The 19264-nt window shown below is 35.7% G+C and overlaps 1 protein-coding gene across 5 annotated transcripts; it reads right to left on the bottom strand.

Moving 5' to 3' along the window:
- Positions 1-1924: 1924 nt before the first annotated feature.
- Positions 1925-14691, bottom strand: LOC142540584 (protein FRIGIDA-ESSENTIAL 1-like). 5 transcript variants are annotated; one of them, XR_012819120.1, is made up of 8 exons: positions 14343-14691; positions 11032-11211; positions 10656-10872; positions 10321-10514; positions 9063-10222; positions 8881-8962; positions 2690-3135; positions 1925-2606 (listed from the first exon to the last, which is right to left on the bottom strand). XR_012819120.1 is itself a non-coding variant. In XM_075646850.1 (6 exons), exons 1-6 carry the CDS (start codon positions 14590-14592, stop codon positions 8933-8935), a joined length of 2031 nt encoding a protein of 676 aa, XP_075502965.1. In that variant the 5' UTR covers positions 14593-14691; the 3' UTR covers positions 8411-8932. The 5 variants fall into 5 exon arrangements, 2 of the variants coding, with proteins under 2 accessions (XP_075502965.1, XP_075502966.1); XR_012819121.1 differs by having other exon boundaries at positions 1927-2528; XR_012819122.1 differs by lacking the exon at positions 2690-3135 and having other exon boundaries at positions 1935-2528.
- Positions 14692-19264: the final 4573 nt, after the last annotated feature.

Below are 19264 nucleotides of genomic sequence, written 5' to 3'. Positions count from 1 at the left end.
ATTTCTATTTCCAGTACATAAATGAATGGAGAAATTAAACTTGAATTTGAGGATGCGGGAGTGGACGATTGAAAAGAGAAGTGGAAGTAGAGGAAGCTGGTGCGGATAAGGATGAAGACTAAGTACTTCCCAGGGTCTCGCTATAAATCGTGTTGGTTTCTTATTGGATTTGTTATTTTCTTTATGGTACACATTTAAGGAAATTTTGACACATCAGCTCAGTTATTGAGAAGCATTTTCATTTTTTAAAACTAAAAATTATTATTATTTTATTTTTCAATTAAATCGCACGAACCGATCCAGCTATCATGTAGTAAAAAGAAAAATGATTGATTCAATATCGATGAATCTAGAAAAGCGAGTTGATAAAAGCAGATATGGTCAGATATTCCCTTGTTCTCTGTATTGGTTATGTTCTTTATTTCTCGTCTAGTAGAAAGCTAGAAACTAATCGAGCTCCGTTTGATCTCCCAGAAGCGGAGGATCTCGAAAGTGAAAAGATCAGGATTGGCTGTTCTTCAAAGATCTCCCCTGCTTACCTTTAACAAGGACATCACATCTGTGCTCTAAGTCAAGCTTTAAAGCAAGAAAGACCTCTTCCCTGCATCAAGAAGAATGACAAAAACTTGTGTGAGACGGTCTCACGGGTCGTATTTTGTGAGACGGATATCTTATTTAGGTCATCCATGAAAAAATATTAATTTTTATGCTAAGAGTATTACTTTTTATTGTGAATATCAGTATGATTGACCCGTCTCACAAATAAAGATTCATGAGACTGTCTCACAAAAAACCTACTCATATTTAATTAATCTTTTGATTTGTTTGAATTAGCTCAGTTATTGAGAACCATTTTTATTTTTTAAAACTAAAAAATTATTATTATTTTATTTTCCAATATTTAATTAATCTTTTAATTTGTTTGAATTATTATGTTACATGAATAATATTTAATACCATATTTAGGTATTGCGTAAACCTCATATTCCGAACTAGTCACTTCAAATCTATTAATACATTTGAAATATCTATAACAAATCCAAATCCATGGATGCAAGCACAACTTGATATTAGATTGTTGGGCACATAGCTGGAGTGATGATTGTGGAGGAACATACAAGACTATGGACAAGATGAGCTAGAAATTCACTTAGTCGGCCGTCGTCCATATTTGCACTATGATTTCAGATTGGTCTCTATATGTTAATACATTTGAATGATTGTCTTTTGTATCTCAATGAGTCGGTTTTTGACATGTATACAAACTACAACACACAAGCTTTTGCTCAACTTACAATAAACAAGTAGTGATCATTGGATAGAAGTGCTACAACACTAGCTTAGATCGTGAAGATTAATGATATACAACCATAACTATAAAACATCTGCTCGACTAGTGGCAACCGAACAGAAAATTTTGGATGAGAGTTGTTCAAATAACTCATCATATGAAGACATTCTTGCTTACCCCGGAAATAAAAAGGTCCACAACATTATTATTATAATTATAAATAGAAAATAAGCGAAGAAAGACAACTATATTCTTTAATTCAATTTTTTATAAAGTGAAGAAAGACTTGATTCCATTTTTTATAACTTCAAAAGGGAAAAAGGGGGGAAAAAGCCTCTAGATTTATAATATTTTCAATCTAATATTTATTACGACGCTCGTAAAATTTAATGTGACATGATCATATTCACCCAAAAAAGCTCTAGAATTATAATATATATACTCCATCAAATATGCTGAACTCTAGATTTTAAGTTTTCTAGCTTCTGATCGTGACCCACACTTGTAAAATCCCACACTTGTAAAATTACACGCAATTTAACAGTATTTGCCAAACGAAATCCTACATAATCTGCCATGCATAAAAATAATATTACAAATTCATTCATAAATTTCTTCCACCCTAATCATTTTTCCAAAAATAAAAACATTACTTGCTTTTGTCCCTTTCAAAAAGGTAAACACGATGCGAGCATCCAAAAAGACATATTAAATTGGCTCTAAGAAAAAAAAATCAAGTTGAGTTCAAAGGTGCACAACAATACTTGAAGTTGAGGTCAATACCAAGTTCCTTTTTTTCGAGTATCCCACATCAACATCATACAAATCGTCTAGTTAATTGTTACTTACTATTTTTTCTCTTCAAAAACTGGAAAAAGAAAAAAAAAATCAATGCACCTGCAAAAAGAATTATCCTCAAGACTAACAACATTTGAACTATAGAAAGCCAAATAACCACAGCGGCATTCAATCTCTAGCATATAAAAGCCCAAAGAAAATCTAGTAAGATTATCAGCAACGGAATACCAGTAGGCCAAAGAAAATGTACCCGGACATAACTGCAGACAGTGCCTGTACTGAATCACTCATGGTTTGCACTTGTTCAAGACAAGAATTTGCCATCCGGGAGCATTTGCATTCAACAACTCAAAAGAAGAAGCAAAAAAGCATAATCAAGAACCGGAAGTTGGCTTTGGCTCCATGGTTGGAAAATAAGTCGTTTCCTAACGGTCAGCTCCTACAAAATGCAATCCAATCAACCTCAAGTTCCAAACAAGATAGATGTAGAAGACATATTGTCACCAATGAGAGGCCACTGGAGATGATCAGATACGGATCAGACAAATCTCAGAAGTTGAAACTATTTAGCGAATTTAAAGGGTTAAATGAGAAACGCACCTTAATGCAAAATTTTGGCCAAAAGATATTCAAGTCAATTGTAGCACCATTGTCCAACCACACCCAGGAAAGAATAGGACAACAAATAGCCGGCTTCATCCCACGTCATTAATCCATGTTCCAACTTTTAACATGTTAATTTGTTTCAACATATTTAGATATAAGATTGCATCAGCTGCATACCCAGAGTTGAGGTTTCAACAGATCATTCTTATACTTTTTTCTCCAAACCAAGTACACAATTCATTTTAGAATGGTGGCCTAGACAGCCTCCTTTAGATAATTGTCTCCAGCCTCGTAGTTCAATGAGCGTGGTCATTCTATAACAAACACGGCCAGCACAGTTGCAAGCTTAGGCGTTTCATCTGTTCAGTTGTGTTCCTAATTAAAAGTTGAGATTACTCCTCAATATTCGAAGGATGTCTTAATTTTGTGCAATAGCACCTCTGTAGTGGCACATTTTTCAAATCAGAATATCAGACACCAGCTCTTTCTGTGTGTGTGCATTTTGACAGACAGGTTAGTCACAGCAGTGAATCTCAAGTTATTCTAGAGAAAATGATCTATAAAGTAAGTATCTCACTCAATTAAAGATCTCTTCAACAAATTATTTACTCGTTTAAAGGGATTGTGTTGTGAGGTCATAACAGAACCCTTTCTTCTCCTTTAATATTTTTCATAAATTCGAGTTCAGCAGAATATTAATTCACATGTACACATATGTCGGTCCAAAAAAGAGGTAACATTGTCCATAGTATGCATGGTACTATCACTTGGCAACACAAAACATGAAATAAAGTAGCATTCACAATATAAAGATGTGGATTTAATTAGTTAAGCTATAAACGAACATCACATCAATCAGAATCAACTGCATAGATCAAGATACTATATACATTTCAACTTCAGATAACTTGACAATGACATGAATATTCTAGGTCCGATTAAGTGCAGACAAGCATCCACCAGTAGTCATTAATATAGAAGCAATAGACATGTCAAGGTAAAAACACGGAGTGTATAAATTGTGTTCTTGCCTTTTGACTTGACCCCTACAGAGAGAATTTTTCAAAATGCTCTCTCCTTCGAGTGATTTTCGCTCCCTCGGCCACTTCTCTTCTCCAACCAGTGCCTCTTGCTTTTAACCAACGTCGACCTCACCTTCACCACTGGCCCCGGCGCCGACCGCCGGCCGCCGGAAACTTTTCTTCATCCCCACCGTGTTCGTCCTTTTCTAATCGGGTTTATTCTGTTGCCTTGTTCTTGTTCCCTTTCTAGCCTTCAGTCCCGCCTATCTCCGGCGACCTTCTTCCTTTGTTCTCGGCGTACGCCGTTCACACTTGGTGCTGGAACTTGTTTGCTCTTGTATCCGAATAACCGATCTTAACCTCGTCAGGAAATGCACGCAAGGAGCGGTAGGAGAACGCCCCCCCTGTCTCTAGGCTAGAAGCTCGGGATAAAGTGATTAAGATTGAACATAAAGTGTTTACGCTGAGATTTGGAAATGGGGGCTTCTCGATATGGTGGTCTGAAAGAACTAGGAACTCAAGTTATATACTGGATTTAGATATTAGACCGAGAAGAGGCACGCTGGATCAGCCTAAGATTTAAGGACTTCATCAATACTCCCTATTCATGCTCGGATTTTTATCGATATAGCGGCAGGAACGCGGTCTTCACAATACAGAGATTTACAAACAAGCGTGAACGATTCCTTGAGGTGTCCAAGTTTAGTATGATGGCAGAAAGCAAATCACCATTGTGCCCAGCGGCTACAACTTGGGAGGATGGAAAAGCATATCGAACAACTTGGGAAAGCTGCTGTCAGGGAGTTCTCAGAGGAGGGTCCAACATCCTATCCTAGATCACGGTTCAATCCCGATGAGACTTAACATCATACATCAGGATGATAGAATAATTGAGAGGGAGCCTAACCGAGGGCAGCTGAAAGTAATGGAGGACGGTGGTAGACAAAGGATGGATAGGAAGTGGCATGAAGCACTCATAGTTACCAAAGGTAGGGTGAACATCTCTTGGAAGCAAATTCAGTTTGCTCTTGGGAACTCCGCAAACAAGACGGTAGAATTATTTTCGTTTCCAGCTAACAAAGCGGTATGGTGGCCCTCCAATTTGGCCGAGTTCTCATACTACCTAAAGCTGAAAAGAGGATTATTCGACACTGGGGTGTCTTTGGCATTTGAGGAGTGGAGACCAGATGTTAATATGTCAGATATGGCAGACAAATGTTGCAACAGTTGGATTGGGATCTTTTGGTTACCTTAGAATTTATTGTCGCCGGATACTCTCAAAATTATCGAGGATCATTGCGGGGGCTTGATGGACATTAGTGCGGATACATTATTTTTCCGAGATCTTGGGGCAGCTAAAATCAAGGTGAAAGGCAGCGAAGGAGGCTTTATTCAAAGCAGGATGCAGATTCCGTTGGATGGGAGGAATATAGTTATATTTGAATTCGGGTTGAATCATTCGACCTTACGGCTTGTGAGCACTATGAACGGCAAACATATGCCCAGATTGTGATTAATGGTAAGAGGACTTTGGCGGGGTGGGGTAACGCAAACATCCGCAGGAAATAAATAGAAAAGGCGGACTCCACCAGCTGCCCTATCAAAAGGAAGAACGAATCGGGGGTCATACTAGATCAAGCAACAAGCACGGAAGACATGAGGAAAGGATTCGGATCTAGTAACAAACAGGAGAGGATGGAAGGTGTGCAGGGGTCGTGTTTTGACAATTTGATAGGGTAATTGGGACTTCAAGACCCCCCACTATTGAACCCAAAGTACACGTGGTCAAATTTTAGGGCCGATCCAATTTGTTGCCGCTCAGACATATATGTCATTTCCGGAGGTTGGAGGGACATCTTCCCCACCTTCAAACAAACGGTGCTACCCAAAATTACATCAGACCACTGTCTAGTGAGGCTGGATATCGCTAAGTTGAATTGGGATCCTGCTCCGTTCATATTTGAGAATGCTTTGCTGTCACACCACAAGTTCAAAGATTTAGCTCAGTCATGGTGGAACAATGGGGATACTCGGGGGTGGGAAGGATATAAGTTTATGAAGAAGCTCAAAGGGGTTAGAGTTGAGGTATCCAAATGGAACAACGAGGTTTTCGGGGATGTGGGTGTCAGATACACGGAGTTGGTAAGCATGATAAATCAGCTGGATGAGTTAGAGGCTGGGGGAGTTTGGTCAGAGCTTCTTCACGAGGAAAGAAGGGACGCAAGGAGTGAACTGGAAATTTTGTCATTTAGAAGATTCCAAATGGAAAGTCAAAATGAAAAAGTGAGATGGCTGAGGGAAGGGGATTGAGAACATTATCAGTTTCTACAGGAATCTTTATAGGAAATCGAACGATGATGAGGGGGCTTCGATGGGTTTGAATGGAGTCCCTTAGATAGGCTTGAAGCAGAAGAGTTGGAGACTTCATTTTCGGAGGATGAGATTAAAAAGACAATGTTTGATAGCGATGGATCCAAAGCTCCAGGGCCGAACGGGTTTACATTGGCTTTCTTTCAAAAATGTTGGGATACAGTCAAAGCGGATTTAGTGAAGGTGTTTACTGAATTTTTTGAAGAGGCATTGTTAATGGCATCACAAACGAAACTTATATTTGCCTAATTCCAAAGAAACAAGAAGCAATTGAGGTTAATGACTTTAGACCAATTAGTTTGACAACGTGCATGCATAAGATCTTGGCCAAAGTCTTGACAAACAGACTGAAAAAAGTCTTGAGTAATACAATAACGGAGAACCAGAGTGCTTTTATAAGGACGACAGACTAGATTGTTGCCTTATCGCGAATGAAATTTTAGATGAATATCGACGGAAAAAAGAAAAAAAAGGATGGGTGCTTAAAGTTGATTTGGAAAAGGCATATGACCACGTCAATTGGAGATTTCTGGATTTTGTGTTATAAAAGAAAGGGTTTGGAGATAGATGGAAGAGGTGGATTAAGGGGTGCTTTTCAAATGTTTCGTTTTTTTATCTTTATCAACGGAAAGCCACGGGAAAAATTTAAAGGGGAGAGAGGCCTCAGACAAGGGGATCTATTATCCTTTATCCTTTTTTTAATCTAGTCGTCGATGATTTGGGGTGGTTCGTAGACAGGGCCAGGGCAGTGAACGAAGTAAGAGGGCTAAAAGTAGGGTGAGAAAAAATAGAAATTTCTCACATCCGATTTGCGGATGATACTTTGTTTTTTGTCCAGTCAAAGAGGCATATGATGGCTTTAGTGGAAATACTCAACTCTTTCAGTCTTAAGTGGGGCTTGAAAATCAATTTGGAAAAATGCGTTGTGTTGGGGCTTAATTTCTCGGAATAGGAGGTCGATAATTTGGCATTAGCAATTGGGTGCAAAAAAGAGAATTGGCCGACTAAGTATCTCGGGGGCCCTTTGGGAGAAAATCCTAGGACTTCGGACTTTTGGGAACCCGTGGTATCCAAAATGTCCAAAAAACTATCAAGTTGGAAAAAGTCGTTTATCTCAAGAGGGGGTCGACTTACTTTGATAAAGTCGGTGTTAAATGCGATGTCATCTTACTTCATGTCTCTCTTTAAAGTGCCAATTCCGGTGGCCAAAAAAGGATGGAAAAATTGATGAGTGATTTCTTGTGGGACGGAGCAAACGGGGAGACACATTGCCATTTCCATAGGTGGGATCAAGTTTGTAAACCGAAGGACAGAGGAGGCCTGGGATTGGGGAATACTTGTTTGAGAAACAAGGCACTTCTTGGGAAATGATAGTGGAGATGTCAGTGGAAAGGGAGTTTTTGTGGAAAAAAGTATCAAGAGCATTTATGGTCTACAAGATAATGGGTGGGACAAGGGGTTGGCTAGGAACTCGACATTTAGAAGCCCTTGGAAATTTATCTCTCGTTCTTACCCGGTTTTTCATCAATTGATTAAGGCGGTGCTAAAAGAGAGTAATATCATTCGTTTTTGGGAAGATGTTCGGGGGAGGGGGGGTTTCGTCGTTTAAATAGCGTTTTACATCTCTGTTTCAAATCTCCATCTCAACTAACAAACCAATCTGTAACTTTATAGATGTCGTCAATATCCGAGTCAATTTTATCTTTCAATGGGATGTGCGTTTCAGAAGAGATTTAAATTTGGTCGAGTTATGTGAGTTCAGTAATCTTTTAGGGGTCTTAGATACGGTTAAGTTGGAGTTGGGTACGGAGGATTTTCGAGTTTGGTTGGGGAATTCTTCTGGGTTGTTTTCTGTTCGCTCTTTCTACGACTTTTTTTTCCTGATTTCTAACTTTCCTTTATTCTCCTACTCTAATATATGGAAAGTACCTATCTTTTCTTGTGGATTGTGGCTTTGGGAAAATTGCCGACTTGTGACTCGTTGCAAAAAAAATGATCTACCTATGTCTTATGCCCGCAATGGTGTAGCTTGTGCCAGAAGCAAGAGGAGAATCAGGACCGTTTATCGGTGCATTATTCTTTTTCGAGTGGTGGATAAAAGTATTGCAAGAGTTGGATTTTGAATGGACTTCCAAGTAGAGCACATGACCTGTTTATTATAGAGCCAATCCTTCCCACCAGGAGAAGATCTACGAGCTCCTGGTATCTGATAATTCATTGCATTTTTTGGTCAATATGGTTGGAGAGGAACAATATAGTTTTCACAGATTCGTCGGAGTCCGTGGACGACGTCTGGGAGAAGATCAAATTCAGAGTTGTGACTTGAACGACTAAGTTGCCAGAGTATAATCACTTATTTATTTCAGACTTAGTTAGGAATTAGAAATTTATATGGTCATGACGATAGTGTGGTGGTGATTTTTCGACTTCCCTTGTCAGGTGTTTTCCGGATTACTCATCTTCTTCTATTGTAAACCCTTTTGTTATTATATTAAAGTTTAGTTTTCTATCAAAAAAAAATTTAATATAGAAGCAATAAAACTGGATCGTGCCATTTGCCTGTTAAGAAACAGCAATAACTGTTGCAGCTTAGAGCTATGCAATTTTTTTCCCAAGCTATAATATATTAATCAAGTTTGATTATCCAAAAAATTACTCTGTAAACTAGAGTTAGATACGACATCTATAGAGCAGATTCAAGTTCTATCTTCGGTACAACATTTTTAACAAACATTCCCCATCAGCTGTCTAAGTGATAAGAGAACATGTTGGGGGTGTGAAAAGCTTCAAAACCTTCGTTTGAAGGAGTACGTGGATTTGTACAAAGACCAACAACTCTGCAGAGTCAAAATTTCCCATATTTTTCAATATATCCCTGCAAAAATAATGACCAAATGTTAAACACCAAAGACAGATTAAACTACTGCCAATATCAGTCTTCAAAAAATAAATGATACCAAGAACGTGACACTAACCTCGACAAGCTTTGAAAGTTTGACCTGAGATATAGAAAGATACGAATTAATTGATTCAGCTGTGTTAGGAATTTGGTCGGGTTGTACTGTGCTCAGAACCTTTTCAACTGCCTTCTTGACTATAATTTTATGAGCATCCTTGCTCATAAGCCCCTCTCGCCATGTTGGCTTCACCAGTTCTTTCACATATTCCACAAGCGCGGCATGGAAATATTTCAGAGCTTTTGATTCATTCAGCACGTTCTCATCTCTCTTGATATCAATACCATTCTCATATTTTTGGCCACATCCATCCATTTGCAGTTCCTTCTGGTGTCTTGGTTCATCCAGTTTCAGTACATTATCACAACTAGAGCTCAATCCGATTGCTTTCCCATTATCTTCAACGCGATTAACATCCAAAAGCTTCTCTTTTTGCAATTTATTTGATTGAAAATGTGCATTATTAACAGATAATCCTGGGTCAGAATAAGAAAATTCAAATGGCCCATCTTTGGCACCTGTTTGCACGACACCGTCAAGAATGGGATCATAAGGACTTTCTTTCAGAAATAAATTCTGGGTAATAACATGTGACGGGCGAAATGGAACAGATGGTTCCCAACCATCAGGGAAAATTTTGGTTTTATACTTAGTTGTTTGTGTATTTGTGAGGTTATTGCTTCCTGAATTAGAACCAGATAATGGAGAGGGGCTTTTCCTAAAGGAAGAGGACATGGAAGCACGATATTCTTGATTGTTCTCTAGAGTATTCCAAGTCCCAAGGATATTAGTGGTCCAAGAGGATGAACCAAAAGGCACCGGAGGTCTGGAATAAATTGGTAAGTTTAACCTATGAGAATCAGGCACGAGTTCATTTTTCTTGTTGACAGTTTTCTCGGTTCCAGAAGGAAAAAATCTTGACTTGTTATAAGTGTCACATAATACACCAGAGAAATTTCCATGGAGTGCCCTATTTATATCAACTGAATGACATTTGACCGGAGGGGAATTATAGCGGCTGAAATCATCCGAGAATGAGTTTTGTCCAAAAGGTATATTACCAGCCTGTTCAAGAGCACCATCCAACATATCATGTTTATGGACAACAGGTTTCTCAATCTGACAGTTGACGGAGTTATCTCTACTTTGTGGTGGTAGCATATGCACACTGGAAGAAGCTGTCACAGCCAAAAAACCATAGTCTGGTGAAAATCAAACGCAACATATTTTCCATGACAATATTCAATATTAAAATACCAAAATAAATATATATTACTTTTAAAGTCCAAAAACTCACTTTTCTGCCCTGCAGCATCTAAGCCTTCGTTTATGTGAAGGAACTTACAGGATTTTCCTCTAATGCACCACCCTTTGGCATGAAATTCACACACAATTCTTGGTCTTTTATTCCCAACATCAAATTCATCACCATAAGATGAATCTCTTGGAGTTACCGGTGGAGCACTCATCCTAAGAAACCAATACTAGAACATAAGGCTCGCAGTGACGACTAAAATAAACTAGTTATGTGCATAATACAGAGATACACACACACACACACAAACCTCTATCTCATCCAACATCAAATTTGTGACAATCAGGTAAAAGTACCTTGGTGGCATTTCTTTCATGACCTTCACAGCTTTTACAGGAGTCTGAAAAGGCTTTGCTACAGCAGAACCAACACCAATATCCTTCTGGCTACAATCATCTGTGATTGTTAATGTAGCATTGCCCTCATTACAAAATGTTTCGTTGTCTATGTCATTCGCTTCCAACTTTCCATCTAAAGAAGCCTTGGCATCAGTGTCTCTAGAGGTCAATTTTTCTGCAAAAACATCATAATTATTAGTTGAGACTAGTGATTCATAAGGTTGACCTCAACGGTGACTATTAAACTAGTGTGGAGGAATATTAACGCATAATTTTTGAAATTTCCTTGAGTCAATCTTCATATTCCAGAATACAATCAACTCAAGTTGCTCACCCTTGGTACACAATTCTTCCTTTTGTCCCCCTTCTCTTCGCTTCGAAGATAAGAAACCACCACAAAATTCCTGGTTTGTAGCGATATCAACTTGTGGATTTTCCATGGACATTCTCATTTTCAAAGGATCAAAGTTTAAGTGTTCTTCATCTTGCACAAGCTCCATATCTTGATCAGTATCTACAAGGAAGGAAACAAAATACCGGATTTAGCCTTAAGGTTGAAATGAATAGATTTGGAAATTGTCAAACCATGTTGAAAGGTTTCCCATGTATTTATGGTGTTCATGAATGAAAATATGATTGTTTTCTAATGATTAATAGAATATATGACTTGGAAGATATACTTTCCAGCACTGTCTAGGATAACCAAGGTCGTCTTGGTTTGGCAAATATATTTTCTATGTGAAGAAAAGTGTCCAAATCTGAACTTTATTAACCTCATTGGGGAATTTTCCTATAGGTAACTTATAGATGGATATTGAACACCGTTAGAGATGTTATAGTAACAATGGTTGAGCATGTGACTCATTTCAGGAATTATTACAGCAAGTAGTTCATAAATAGATCAAGAAAAATAGTACTTAATGGCATAATATAAGAATCCAACCCAAAACAGAATTCAATTTTTTAGATAGAGGAGCCACTGTATTCGAGCAAATACCATAAGTGATCCAATTAGAATAAAGACCAACCGCTCTTCATTATAAAAAATAATGGATAAATTCACACCTGACAATGTACAACCACATTTAAAAAACAAATGAAATTATCATAACATATTTTTATTTACTAATATTAAATTTACACATCAATGACTTGTTTGCCGTAATTGTAAATGTTTCTCAATTGTATATAGAGAGCAATTAACTAACAAAGAAGTCAATAATGTTAAATCTTCATTTGATTTAGAACGAAAAGTACTCCACATGGAGAATAATATTAAATGAAAACAAAAACTTACAGAACCAACAAGTTTCTGATTATGAAATACAAGTTAAGGCCGAAAAATTAGGAGCTTCATATTTTCGAGTCTATGTTACTGATGAATAAAAATGGAAGTCATATTAGTTTTCAGGCATGCTCTAATCACAATGAGGCATAAATATGGCCTCGACAAATTTAACATATAATGCCTCACTAAGTACAAGATTTAAAGAATCCGTATTCTTAACATTCAACAAATCTCCCGAGTCAATCCATGTCTAATACTATTTACAACATCGTCGACAAAATAGAATAAGTCACTCTATTGAGAGTTTTATATCTAAGTTTTGGTAAACATAGATACAATATTAACTCAACGGTACTGATTCCTTATACCAATCTTGATGGCTCTGAATATAGTAGGTTCCAAACCTAATCTATATTCCATTCCCCAGAAATAGATCCATGATTTTGATTTAAGGAAGACGATATTTCCACATCTGTTGATTACATGTCTTCCCTGTTCTTATGAGTCCTTCATGGCCTTTGCTTGGCGTGAAGTCCTTTCACAAATCAGATCTCAATATATATTTTTCCTGCTCGTGGACAATATAAAGGATTGAAAGGAGCACTAGAACATTTCTACACTCAATTTTTCAGATACTCCGAGTGCAGTATTAAGTCACGTGCAAGGTCAGTCCCATCCTTATCCCCATATTTTGTATATACAAAATAATGGTCATAAAACAAATAAAATCCTGACATGTTGCAAGAACTATATGAGAGTTCATTTAGTTCAGATGTTTGATTTATTGTTTTCTTGTCCATACAAGAGGTTACCAACAGTAAGAGGAATTAGCACGTTGATTTTGTAGCACTAGCTCATTTTTTTGTCAATCGAAAGAAAAGTTCATAAATAACCAAACAAAAAGTGCATCAATCAGTTAAAACAAAGTTTTCTAAGCCGGTAGTATTAGGCACGGTTGTTAAAAGCCACGAGGGGCACTAAAGCACATAGTTGTCCTGGAGCATGGGAAAGTCGCAAAGCAAGAGCGTGTCATATCGAAGAGGGATAGGAAAAAATATTTTAAAATCTAACTTTTTCAGGAAAAAAACTCACACATAGGACCGTGATTTTGAAGGCTTGCTAAACCTGGATTTGACCTTTTAAGGCTCACCAGTAAACGGGATTCGCTAACAAATGATGTGCCTTGACTTGTGAGCAGGGCAGTGCCTCGCCACAGCTTGTGCCTTGGCATGCTTTTAGCATATATAAATTACTGAGTGGGTCTAGGCATGTTTACAACAATTAATTGGAGACGTCAAAGAACATATTATGAAGATTGTAGCCATTTTTCATTTCCACGGTTTACATTTGACCTCATTTAATTTTTTTCAGATACGATTATAAAAGGGAAACATAAACAATGTTGAGGAAGAACAAAAGATTGGTTACAAAATTTGTGATTGGTGTACACGTGTCGCGTCAAGCCACATAAATATAAAGAATCCCTATCCAAAATATTCATCATCTTATCTTACGCAACCAGTGAGGAGGATGTCATAACTAACAACATAAGTGATTTATAAGAAGCAATCCTGATTCGTTGTCGAGATGTATCGATTTTTAGTAATTCAAAGTAATAGCTAAACTTGATGACGAATTCTTCGGTTTGGCATAAGATGACTATACAGTGGCTTGATTTTTGAATGGAACATTTTTAAAGCAAAAAAACTCCAAATAGTCGAGGCCACGGGAAGCGTGTGTAGCAAGTAATCAACTTTATCTATTCAAAATCATATGTATCGCCCTATAGGGGCAAAGAACTCATTCTAAGGATGAAAAGGTTGAAAAGCTATAGAAAAATATGATAATATACAGAGCAAAGCAATCCCCGCATAAGGAATCTCAAGTGGATTTGGCAAGCATCGAAATGTTGATACTTGTTAAGACAGTAAATTTCCGAATCACTTCAAGAACTCTGAAAACCCATGGATAAACACACTCACATTATATAATTCCTCGTTATTTCATAGCATGAATAGAATTACAGACACTCGATTTGAAAGGAGACTGCATTTACAGAACAACCACACAGATTAACAAACATACAAGGGGGGGGTAATCAGCTTTACCAGCACATTCGGTAATTCAACAAAAAATAACTTCGAGATATGCGTGATCACATAGAACAGATAAGATGAGGCGTGCGTATAACGGGGGTAAAGGATAAACATGCAACTCCATAAAAACGTATCCGTGCAACATAGCCCATGAAAAATCAATGATGCCCAGGAATTTAAATTAAAAATAAAAATAAAATCAATCACGATCAAGATTTCCAAAACAATTAATCACCAAAAAAACAAGAATGTGAAACAAACCGTCTAGGTTATTTTCTTCCCTCACGGGGGTTAAGTCTTCGCCAATTTCAGACTCATCCCCGTCTTCTTCGTTTCCTTCCACGACTTGTTCCTCCACCTCTTCTTCAACTTCGACCTCCTCTTCTACTTCGATTTCTTCTTCTATTTCCTCGTACTCGGACTCGTATTCGATCTCATCTTGTCCTTCATCGCCTCCGGCAGGCGAGGCCTGAGTCAGGGACGGCGACACTGCGGCAGAAGATAAGGGCATTGTGGGAGTGTTTGCGGGGAAGCAAAAGGTGTCTCTGGGAACCAGCGCCTGAGGTGACTCGTAAGACTGCCGTTGTAACTTTCTTGGATGGAAGATTTATTTCAGGAAATTCACACTAAATAATTATCATATTATTATTTTTTATTATATATTTATTATTTTTTATTATATATTTTTTATTCTTATATAATAATTATTATAATAGCACCTTTCACTCCAAGTCTTTTCAATTTTGACCTAAACCAATAAGCAAATTTCTCTTAAATTTAATTTAATAAATCAAATTTAAAGTGAAAGGGAGAATTATCAATTAAATATATGTGGTGGGAGTAAATTAAAATATATTATACTAAAATAAAAAATGGTGAATTATGGTATATAAATTTAAAAATGGTTGTTAACAATATTTTTATTTAAAATACAATCTTAATTAATTAAATAAAATATTTAGAAAAATGGGAGTTCTTTTTTTTTTACGCAAAAATAAAATTACCTTTTTTTTCAATAAACGAAGTTTCCACTCCACACACAATTCTTACCATAAATAACCACCATCCTCTGCACGTTCTAATTGTGTGCATTGAGTATGGATGTAAACGAACCAAATCGTTTGTGAGCTATTCGAAGCTCGATTCTATAAAAGTTCGTTTGAGCTCGTTTAATGAGGCTCGTTAAGATAAACAAACCAAACTCAAGCTTTACAGTATTCGGCTCGTTAGCTCGTGAACATGTTCGTTGGTAAGTTCATGAGTAGTCTTTTAGATGAAAAATAATAGTTTTGATATTTTATTTATTGATTTTGCATATTATTTATGAAATATATAGAAAAATCTATTAAATTTATTTATTATAATAAATTTACACATTTTAATAAGAATAACATATTTTTTCTTTAAATATATAATTTACTTTTTAATTAATTTAATGAAAATTTAAATATATAATTCATATTTATTAAGCTTCTTTAAACTCGATAAAAGCTTGAATAAGCTCGTGAGCTATGCATATATTCGTTAAATAAAGCTCGAGCTCGGCTCGATTATAAACGAACCAAGCTCAAACATTCAAGAGTTCGGCTCGGCTCGACTCGATTACATCCCTAGCATTGAGTGTGCATATTATTTTTATTTTTACTATAATATATTACAAGATAATTATAATATTCTTTTTATTATACATTTTTAACATTATATAATTAACACAAAAATTCGTATGAGATCTCACTTATCACTTTTTTTAGATGAATTTACTATCCGATCCGACTCATGAAAAATTATTATTTATCATATCAAAAGTATTATTTTTCACCTCAGATATGCCGCGCGAGTCGACATGTCTCATGTACATACTATATAGTTAATTTAATTATTCAAATATATTTGGAACAAGTTCATAATATCTGGGGCGTTTGTAATAAATACATAAAAGAACCAAGTCACGAATTACTACTATATTATTGGGCCAAGCGAGGGAGAATTCAAAAAGCCATATTATTGGGCCAAGTGAGGGCGAATTCGAAAAGCCCGTTTGGTTTTATAAATAGTGGACAGGTGAAAGATTCAGGATTTATCAAATTTTCGGTGACAAATATGTTTATTCGTGAGATGAATCAACCATGGTCATATTTATACTAAAAAATAATATTTTTTAGTGGTTGAAACAAATAGAAGATATGTCTTATAAAATCGACTAATGAGATCGTTTTACAAGAGTTTTTGTATAATTCATTAAACCCATTTCAAAAATTAATCTAAAATAGTTAATTGATATTGTCCTTTAATAAATATTCAGTAATACACATGTAATACTTGAAGTGGCAAAGTGTCAGATTATCGTACGATTTGAATATTTGATTTATACGTTATATTTTTTGGTTAGGTTTTCAATCTTGCATTATCGAGATTCCATGTAATTATATTTCAATGAGTTCAAAAAATAGTTAATTATCGTAATGAGGATCGCTGAGAATCAATAAATTCCTCATATATTTCAATAAATTATTACTCAGCCGAACTAATGAAAGAATTTTACATCAAATTAGGTATTTTTATATACGGCCGAGAGAGAATCGGCATTATTAAATTTAAATACTAATATATACAAAAACATTAATTTTCTTTAAATTAATTAAACTAGATAGAAGCTCCTCAATTATGTTGAATATATTCCTAATTACAATCTTAATATAACGTTCATGAAAATTCAAATACTTAAAAATTATATATATAAAATCTGTTCGCTGGTACGTAATTTTCTTTGACTTTAATGTCACACTTATATTTTGAGAGAATTTAGATCAAAAAATAAAAAATTGACGCAATATTGTTACAAAAAAAAAAGTTGAAGTGGCACAAATACGTGGGAGCTAGTGGTTCGGTACGTTATATCGAATTTTTCAAAAAATACCGAATATTGTACCGAAAAATATGGTATTGAAATACCTGATGCCAATATCGTGCCGAAATTTCGGTTATGTGTAACCGAAATTTCGGTAAAGTGCTATTGATACCAAAGTTATATGTAAAAAAAAAAAAACTTTTTCATCCTCATGCAACACAAACTGATCACCAAGTACAAATTGAAAGGCCAATCTGGATGTAGACTCTCGACAAGAGCATATTTCACCATTATATATTTAGGGTAGGTTATCTTTCAAGTTCTGGAAGCCATAAAGCATTTCTTATGTTCTTAAATAGAATGAAGCCATAAAACCACAACACATATAACAAGTAAATACATATAGACAAGAATCTAACCAAAGTTTGGCTCTTTGACAAGCACCCTCTCCCTGCTCAAAGCTCATTGCGGCGGCGACATCGGTTGTTCCTAATGAACAACCAGATGGTGGCGGACTCTAGGAGAACAAAATGGCGTTTCAGAACGGTACGAGACAAACATATGCTGCTACGTTCTTGGCTTCTTCCCAGCGAACTCTATGCAAAAGCTTACTCGGTTTGGAGGAGAATCAAGTCAGGGTTAGGCAATCTGCAAAGACGCGAAGGAAGACTTAAGATAAGCGAGAAATCCTTGTTTTTTTTAGGCCAAACTCAAATTGTTGGATTAAAGTCTGAATCCCAACACAACAAAATAGAAATTGAAATCTTAAAATACCATAATTTATAATGAAATTTATGGTATTTCGGTAACATTTAAAATACAGACCATATATCTTCAGTACAGTATCAGTATACCGTTAATTTAGGTTTGTTCGGTATGTGTCGATATAGTATGTGCGGTATACCTAAATTTTCAGTATTTTTTCCACCCCTACTATTGGTACCGCAATATCAGGAGCATATACAATTCATGCATGGTCGGTTGTCCAAATGTGAGTAAATTCATGTACATTATATTATGTAATATTTTTGTATAGCTTGTAGAGATTTTATTTGTGTGGATTATGATGCAGTTACAAAATAATTGAAATTTGATGTATGTTGTAACAAATTATTAGTGTAATAAATAATGTTGTAGGAAATGTTGTAGATATTTTCTACCCTTAACAGCTATATATATATCTATCTATATATATGTATATGTATGTATATATATGGCAAAAACTTGTGTGAGACGGTCTCACGGGTCGTATTTTGTGAGACATATATCTTATTTGGGTTATCCATGAAAAAATATTACTTTTTATGCTAAAAATATTAATTTTTATTGTGAATATCGGTAGAGTTGACCTGTCTCACAGATAAAAATTCGTGAGACCGTCTCACAAAAGACCTACTATATATATATATATATAAATATATATATATATATATATAATCGAAAATATAATGAATTATTTTGAATTGAGAAGAGAGGCTGGGGATAATTGTCAAACCTCTATATTTGTTGATACTTACTTTTACATTTGTCTCTAACTGCTCAAGATATTATATATGAACCATTTTTCGTTGAGAGTACGTAATTGGAAAACAAATCTTTGAAAATCTTATAGATGTTTCATAAGTTTTTACTTTATAAAGATGTTATATATCAATGTCGCGACTCTTTCGGTGCTCAGATTAAAGTTGATTAGATTGATATTATTGGATAATTGAACTTTAGTTGTTTCCAATTTCTTTTAATAAAAGCTCTAATCTTTCGATCTTCATAGGAAAAAAAAACGAGAAAGAAAGAAAGAAAATAGTGTTTTTCATGACAAAAGTAAAGAGATAACATTAAATAACAGTTAAAAGTCCTTGAAAAGCTTAATATATGTTAACGCCGTGAGTATTTTTTTTTTTATTTCAATATCATTAGATCATATGAGTTTACGATCTTTTATAAAAGTTGATATATATAATAATAATCCAAACGCTAGCTTTTAATCCCATCATAAAGTGAAAAATACCCAAAATAACGTAAAATAATCTTAATTGATATGTCCGTACCACACGTGCAAAAATGCACGGGGCGCTGGAGTCAGCCAGTCGAAATCTTATCCGATGAGAAATAAATTTGAAAATTAAGTCAATTTTTAAATGGAGACCGGAGTTTGGATTTGCTTTACTTTGCTTTGATCCGATTTAGTCGTAGCCTTTGTGAAAATTTTCTTGTTGGTATATTAATTATCACCGTTGTTTACAGACTACATGAATGAAAAACATTGAAAAAATGCCGCAGATCCACTGAGTCAAACGTCGTCAATGGGCTGAGTTTGAGATCCAGATTGACTCCG

The sequence above is a fragment of the Primulina tabacum genome, chromosome 3 (assembly GCF_025594145.1).
Source record: "Primulina tabacum isolate GXHZ01 chromosome 3, ASM2559414v2, whole genome shotgun sequence".
NCBI lineage: Eukaryota > Viridiplantae > Streptophyta > Magnoliopsida > Lamiales > Gesneriaceae > Primulina > Primulina tabacum.
Note: the sequence above shows the minus strand (reverse complement) of the source record. Positions and strands in the feature narration are given on the sequence as shown.

Coding starts and splice junctions, on each gene's coding strand:
- LOC142540584 (XM_075646850.1), bottom strand. CDS start 14,592: ATGCCCTTATCTTCTGCCGCAGTGTCGCCGTCCCTGACTCAGGCCTCG. Junction 11,212..14,342: donor GGAAGAAAATAACCTAGACG/GTTTGTTTCACA, acceptor CCTTCCTTGTAG/ATACTGATCAAGATATGGAG. Junction 8,963..9,062: donor AACTTTCAAAGCTTGTCGAG/GTTAGTGTCACG, acceptor TTATTTTTGCAG/GGATATATTGAAAAATATGG.